We start from the raw sequence: 7,846 nt of genomic DNA, 5'->3' as shown, positions 1-7,846 counted from the left end.
TGGTGGCAAGTCGTCATGACAGCAGTAAGGTTTGCTGCATAAGTTTGGTGGGTGGTATCTGACAGGCATGACTTTTATTCTACTCATAGTTGATGAGACACAAGAGTCTGTCAATATCAAGAGACACAACATCTATGGCCAGTACTGAGAGCACTGGCAATACATGCGAAATGTTTCTTCTTTAATCTGTGGTGGAGTTTTGTATGTGCATCCTAGTTGTGTGTTGAGAGACGGAGAGAGGTGTAGGGAAGGTAAGAGGTGGAAGGAAGCAGGGAGATGAAGAGAGAGAGGTGGAAAGAAATGGGCAGAAGCAGACAGAGGGAGGGAAGGAGAGAAAGAGGAAGAAAGAATGACAGAGAGAAAGAGAGAGAGAGGAGTGAGGGGACCCAGTGGGTTTATGTGGTGGGATGATGTATGACCACAGGGACGGAAAGGCTGGAAAGAGAAAGAGAGAGAAAGAGAGAGAGAGAGCACACATTCATTTTTCCTCTGCACTCCCCCATGCTCTGCCACACATGTATTTTTAATGAGCTGCGCCCCCTCAGCTTGCTTTTCTTCACAGAGGAGGCCCTACTCTTGAGGGTCGCGATGACCCCATTATTTTCCACAGTGTTGCTGCCTGATGTTGGAGAGGCCTGGCCAGTGCACTCATCCACAGGAAAGATGCAGGGGAGTAACATACTGTAACTCTGCGCAGAGGTGAGACGACCTTCTGCTCCTGTTTGCACTCTGAAGTCGTTCTGCTACGGCACAAGGTCTCAGGGAAGTAATTGGTGTACTTGGGCAAGACAAATTAGCTCCTCGTTCTCCGGAGGACTGAGCCTGTTTGCTCTAGGATTGATGAGCGCCATCCTAGTACAGTCCTGCTCCGCTAACATCGAGTGCTACACAAGGAGATAAGAATTATTGTGTGCGTTTGTTTTAAATGGAACATACACAGCGAAACCGTAGCAACAACGGACAGGAAAATAAGAGGGAGGGAGGTGTAGAGAGGAAAGGAACTGAAGGAGAAAGAGAAAGACCTGCTGATCACTCCCTGTGGAGCTCTCTGTGGAGCTACCCTGACACAAACTAATGTGCTGGTGGTGGTTAGGAGACAGGGAGGAATACATTACCTGGCCTGAGCCTGTCTGGGGAGTGCGATCCAGGGTGGGGGACGGCTACTTCTACATATATATATATATATATATATATATATATATATATAAGCTCTCCATACATGTGTGATTTATGAGCTGATCAGTTATTGACCCAGTCGCAGTGTAAGGCAAGCTCATTGGCAGACCATCAAGTCTTGTGCTCATTAGTGTTGACTTATGCCGTTGCCTTTGAGGTCATTCATTATTCAAATGGCTATTTAGAAGTTGTCAATGATGTTGACTAGAAACCAGAAAAAAGCTTACAATATGAAAGTTATTTTTCCTTCACCACCAGTAGAAAAGGAATATTAATGCTTTTTATGTGACTGTACCAAACACACTAATATTTCATGATTTCATGAGCCTTATCAAAACATGAATAATGAGTGTCTCTAGTACATTCACTTTGAATGCCTTTCGGGCTGATATTGTAATTCTTATGATTTGGAAAAACTCTTTCCAGAGACCATAAACCTCTAGTGTGAGAATAAACTGCCTCACTTTGTGAGTACATTTAAAAATGACAATTATTTGCACAAGGATTTGTCTACCTCCCCCAATGGTGTTTTATGTATATAACCTTCTGATATATTCTGCTGTTTCAGCAGGCAATGATTTCACACATAGTCATCATAGACAATGCAGAATATATTTAAAACGCAGCAGGTCATTAAGTGTAGATATGTAAATCAGCTAACACCGTCAGATGTTCTTATAGATGCTGACACATTTCCCAGGGATCAATTAAATCATAATCTCTCCTGCAGTAACATTGGTTGCTTTTATACCTTAGCTGAATTACGGCTGTTCACTGCTGTGGGATCTATAACCCTTTACGGGTAAGATGGCAAATGCTTAAAGCTTGTAAACATGGCAACATCTTCATGAATGGTCACTTATAATGTATTTGATTTTTATGATATATCGCAAAAAAAAATGCATGAAAGAAAATTCAATCATATGAAAAGATTCAAGATTTAAGTTTTAAAGTTAATTTCAGTTATTTCACTACAATCTTATTCAGCAGTATAAATATTAGGGAATATGCAAAAATACATTTTTTCAGTTGATTTACAATGTTTTCGGAACACCAAACACAGTCACACAGCCTCTTTAAGAGTGAGTTAGAGCCAGACAAGCACGGTAAGGTCTCTGCTCAATGTTTCCCCCTAGAGGTCCACGTGGGGCAAGACCCCATCATTCAGCTCAGTCTTCTCCACTTACACTGGATCGCTACCCAAAAAGGCAACCGCTTCATCATAACCATACATAACTTATTCACGAAGTAGATCACAATCACGATCAATGCTGATCGTTTTTTACAACCTCGATCAATGACCATTTTTTTTTCTCCATTTATTGACACTTGCTGTTTCAGTGGTGCTCCACGGATCAGTCTCCAATATGGCGGCCCATGGCCTGAGGATGAAAGAACAAGTCCAGACTACAGAGCCGTGTTGCCTGGATATTAAGCTAACAGACCATGGATATGGAGGTGCTGGGCCACTAAACGAAGGAGGGGGAGATGGTACAAATAGGGGGTGTCTCTGGGTCCCTCCTGGTTGGCTCTAAAGTTGTATCTCATTGTGATTGGTTGTCTCCTGGCTAATCTGCTTGCCTGGCCAGTTGTAGTCACTGGTTTTAAGCTTCTCAGGTGGCAGTATCAGGGTGTGATTTTCTGTATCTGGGTCCCATTTGTAGTCACTCAACTGGATTTCAGTGTCACTGTTGAAATGAAAAAACGTAGAGGTACAAGTCACTGAACCAGTGTAATTTGGCATGAAGCCTCAATTTGTGTCTCAGATTCTGATAAGCACTGTCAGTTAGGCACAAGCATGAAGCAAACTTGCATGATGGGAAAAAAACACACACCTGTGTGGCTTTGACTCAGGGCTTGTGGTGCTGTCCTCGTATATCTTCAGCATGGTCTCTGTTCGATCATCCTCAAGATGTTTAGGTTCCTGGTTCCTATGAAGCAAAATGCAACAGGCAATATCAGTGTTGAGGGGCTCAGTTATTTCAGTCTGTACTTATGCTAGTCTGAAGCGCAACACCAAAGCTAAGGTCAAACAGTGTCTAGCAAAGGCTATCAGCCCCTAACCAAGAAATACATGCTTCCTCTGAAACTGGGTAAATGTCCACATTATGACTGTTCCACATCTGCCAAATGAGGTTGGTGTAACTGTATTCCTTTTCTTTGTGTACTGAGGCTGGGTCACTTTACTGATAATGTCACAGAGAAACAGGGCATTAAGCCTCAATTTGTGTCTCAGATTCTGATAAGCACTGTCAGTTAAGCACAAGCATGAAGCAAACTTGCATGATGGGGAAAAAAACACACACCTGTGTGGCTTTGACTCAGGGCTTGTGGTGCTGTCCTCGTATATCTTCAGCATGGTCTCTGTTCGATCATCCTCAAGATGTTTAGGTTCCTGGTTCCTATGAAGCAAAATGCAACAGGCAATATCAGTGTTGAGGGGCTCAGTTATTTCCGTCTGTGCTAATCCTACTGGCTGCTATTGGTCATGTAACACAACCCCATCCTGTGAAATGTTGGGATCTGTAGTCATACTGTACCTCGGCTCCAGTCGTTCCTTAACTTTCGCTATGGACAAAATGTATGGCCCGATCTGACGGGCAATAGTCGTCAGATAGCAGTTCTCCTGTTTTAGCTGCAGCAGGTCGTGGAGCTGGGCTTGGATAAAAATACACACAATCACCACCTGAGTGCAGGCCCACAATAAACACCAACACTGGAACAACAGCACGTACACGTGTGGAAGTGTGACTGCTGTCAGCAGTCACCTTTTTGAGATGTTATCACGGCTCAAGGTGTCTTATACCTTCATAAATCTCCTGTTCGTTCGTGACTCGCTGAAAGGTCTCTTCCCATATCTGCACAAGAGAAAGCGTACCCATCATTCATTCATTCATGTCACTCTAGTCCTGACGGACTTTTGTGAGTCCTCATAACATGTTGACATTTCCTCATTTGAAATGTCCTTTATCTACACTTTAAAATAATTGGGTGCTGTAGTAAGAGAAAATGCCAGAGCTTCGGCAATGTTCACACTATAGAATTCGAAAGTGCTTTAGACCGACTTAAGGCTCAGGATTGCAGGCCCTGGTTTGAATACACCATTAGGTCTGTCAATCATCCAACCTTTCCCTTGAACAACCTTTCTTCTGTCTGTGGGAGGAGGAAACATTTTCTATAGTATAATGCTTTTGTTTGGTTGTCCCATGGTTTAAATAAATTAAATAAATTATATGAAATCATGACATGAAATGAATACATTTGTCAGTAAATGAATAAATGACCAGATCTATTTGGAGTGAAAGGTGGCCTCTGTATACAAGGCCTGCAAAGACTCCATAGGGCCAGTCTCAGATATTGGCAAAGGCACCCTGCATACATCATCTCAGTTCTCTATGATAGCATTTGTGATGATCATCATGACTGTACCTCTTCAAACAGGGCTCTCATAGTCTGCACGGACGAATACTGGGAGGTGATCTGGCTGTCTACGTGCAGAGACTTCTCCAGGACCTCCTCAATGCTGTCGGTGTTGATGATGGAGTGGTGCTTGGTCAAGTCCCTGTGCATGGCCTGGACCTGGTCCTTCAGCTTCTGCATCTCTGTCTGGAGGGTCTGCACACACACACACAGCGCATGGATAGATATGCCCACACACACACACACACACACACACACACAGAGACACACACAGACACACACAGACACACACACACAGACACACACAGACACACACAGACACACACACACAGACACACACAGACACACACAGACACACACACACACACAGACACACACACACACACACACACACACACACACACAGACACAGAGACACACACACACACAGACACGCGCGCACACAGTTTACTCAGTGGTCTTTAATAGTGCATCATCCTGACACAGATTCACACCATGTGCAAAATACGCACAACCATCACAACGCAATTAAGGCTGTAAATTGGAGCTTAGTGCCTCTCAGGGACCTGTACACACAGTTCAAATCACAACACAGTGTCTACTGCTCTGGAGTGAGAGAACACTAGCAATTCCAATGAACAGGTTTTCTTAGCAGGCACGCCCAGAACAACAGCAGCAGCAACAACAACAACAACAACAACAGTGAACTGACTTTTGCAAGCTACTTTTGCCCTCACCCTGTAGCAGTTCTCATAGTTGCGGCAGTGCTCGGCGAAGGGTGTGTCTCCCCCCTCGGCCAGAAGGACCTTGGTGCTGATGTAGCGGTGGGAGGCGGGCCGGCGCCCCCCAGAGGAACCCAGAGGCATGTCACTGAGGGACGGGGAGCCGCATGGCATGGACATGGGGGACTGGAGCCTGAGGGAACAACAACAACAAACACATGAGAATACCACCACTGGAGAATAAAGGGTGTGGCTGTTGTGTCTCTACCCACCAACTGGTTTAATGGGATGATTACAAAGTTTCTCTGTTTATACTACTATACTTCTCTGTTTATTTATTGTACTACCTTATCATTTAAAAAGCTTTGTGAAACAAAGGAAGTGGATAGCCTTTATCAGCTGCATCCATTTTGACCAGATTAGAGACATACTACATTATGACATTATGACAATTTTTCATTATTATCTATAAATACTGTATATATATATGTTTTCAGATTTAGCTAATTCATACCCATCATAATGAATACGTGTCATGACCCAAGGAAAACTGCAGCTCTGTTTAAACCGTACTCTACTCTCTTATCTACTCTGGCGAACCCATGATGTGAATCTTACAGTAATACACACCCTTTTTTGCTCCCCCCTGTTCATATCTCTTTTCTGTCAGTCTTTTACTGCAGCTAAAGAGCAAACAACAGGCCTCGTCATGGCAGCACTTCATCAATCACTGCTGAGTATTCGTGGAACTGGCGTTCCGATGGCCATGTTTACAACCAGCAATGCCTGGCAGCTGTCTAGGAATTCATAACGGAAAATAACTTGTGCCTCAACAAGAGGAGGAATCACTTTATTGAGCAATTAATGGTCTACTGAGACCCATCTGAATTGGAACTGTGAAAGTCACATTCAGCAAATGCAGTTAGCGTCAACATAGCAGTGTTTATATAATTCTGTTGCATGCAAAGTAGGTGCAGTGTTCAATGCTCCTTTAAAACTAAAAAATTAAAAATCAAATGTGTTGTAGAGTTGTGAAGTATTGGAAAATTCAAACAAATAGATAGTTAGATCTTTGACACACTGAAATATAAAACAAACACTGCTCAAAACAATTAGCTCAAACTTCAGTTTCTAATAATACATAAAAGCCACCACATACTCAGACTTTGGGATTGGTTTAGGTTTTGTCTTATTCCTGTAATCTACTATATATATATAGTATATATATATATTTGTATCTGTAGTGACTTATTGACTTGTGTTGACTTGAGTTTCCTATATGCCTCATATGCACCTGAAACAGGTCAGGTGTGGTAGAGGTTTTGAAAAATAAAGTTGAGAGGTAAACTGATCATTTTCAGCTCAGAGAGTTTCAGTTTTAATAATACTGTAATGCAAGTGATTTATATTTTTTCTTTGTTCCTCCAAGCAAACACGAATGTGACTTAGGAATGTTTTCTTACCCACACAAAACATGATTGTCAAAGTGCCTTAAAACTGCTATTTGCTACTGAAGCAAGAGACCAACAACATCCCATTCATAAAACCTACAATTATACTTATTTGAAATATTCAGACAATAATATGTATGTCTTAAAAGAGACAGAATTCCAACATCGAAGTAAACAACCCCCTACAAACTTTAACCTCATAGTCACTATTTGCGTTTAATGTTAAAAAAAATGCACTTAGGAACTGAGCCATACAAATACTCCTGAAATGCATTATATATTACACAATACCCCACAGTCATTCAAGCAGGTACAATAAGCACCAGAAAAATAGCCAATGTACTGTCCTCGCAAATCCATTAGAGAACCATTCCCAGGGACACATCTGTAAGCGTTAAGAGAAGCAACTTTACCTTCAGCAGTGAGACTCAAAAAAAAATAACTTATACTTCTTTTCCTGGTCAACACAACAGCATGCACTGCAGCCAAAGAATGAGATCCCTGAAGTGCCTGTAGAGTCCCTCCTGTAACTATGTGTTCGCCGTCCAGAGGACCTCGTCTCTGCAGACCGGCAGCATTAAGATATTGGCAGGGATTGTGACACCAGCGGCATGGAACAAAGTGCCCCCGCCACCCGTACCCACCCCCTGTACTTGTGCCCCCCTCCCCCGCAACTCCCACCTCATACCCACGCCACACCACACCACACCACACCACCCCAGGCCCCCAACCCCCCCCCAACCCAGCCCCTGCCGTCCCTCTCAAACACTCGGCTGCATGACTACAACATGAATCCTAGAGAGTTCCATGAAATTCTGATAAAAATAGTGTTGAGCTGCCAAAGTGAATGAGAAATGGAGGGGGGGGGGGGGAGAGAGAGAGAGAGACGGAGAGCAGGAGGAGAGGTGGCCTCTCTGTTAGAATAAAAAGAGGAATGAGGATTAGGATGAGGGAACAGCTCACTGTTTGAAGTTTAAGTGAAAGGGAACATGTGCATATGAGTTTGCCGATGCATGTGTGTAATGTATAAGTATGTCTCAGAGGGAGAGTGTATGTGTGTTTTGTGTGTGTGTGTGT

At 43.2% G+C, this 7,846-nt stretch overlaps 1 protein-coding gene across 2 annotated transcripts in view; it reads right to left on the bottom strand.

The window, feature by feature from the left end:
* Positions 1-1,774: 1,774 nt before the first annotated feature.
* Positions 1,775-7,846, bottom strand: part of rnf207a (ring finger protein 207a) — a 24,802-nt gene continuing 18,730 nt past the window's right edge. For both annotated transcript variants that reach the window (XM_042707766.1, XM_012841037.3), the window contains 7 exons: positions 5,334-5,511; positions 4,606-4,791; positions 3,983-4,034; positions 3,717-3,834; positions 3,483-3,578; positions 3,012-3,107; positions 1,775-2,864 (listed from right to left, as the gene is read on the bottom strand). In XM_042707766.1, the coding sequence (XP_042563700.1) occupies positions 2,708-2,864; positions 3,012-3,107; positions 3,483-3,578; positions 3,717-3,834; positions 3,983-4,034; positions 4,606-4,791; positions 5,334-5,511 (883 nt within the window). In that variant the 3' untranslated portion in view covers positions 1,775-2,707. The remainder of the gene's footprint in view (positions 2,865-3,011; positions 3,108-3,482; positions 3,579-3,716; positions 3,835-3,982; positions 4,035-4,605; positions 4,792-5,333; positions 5,512-7,846) is intronic.

Source organism: Clupea harengus, chromosome 5 (genome assembly GCF_900700415.2).
Source record: "Clupea harengus chromosome 5, Ch_v2.0.2, whole genome shotgun sequence".
NCBI classification, from domain to species: domain Eukaryota; kingdom Metazoa; phylum Chordata; class Actinopteri; order Clupeiformes; family Clupeidae; genus Clupea; species Clupea harengus.
This window is presented reverse-complemented; position numbering and strand designations above follow the sequence as displayed.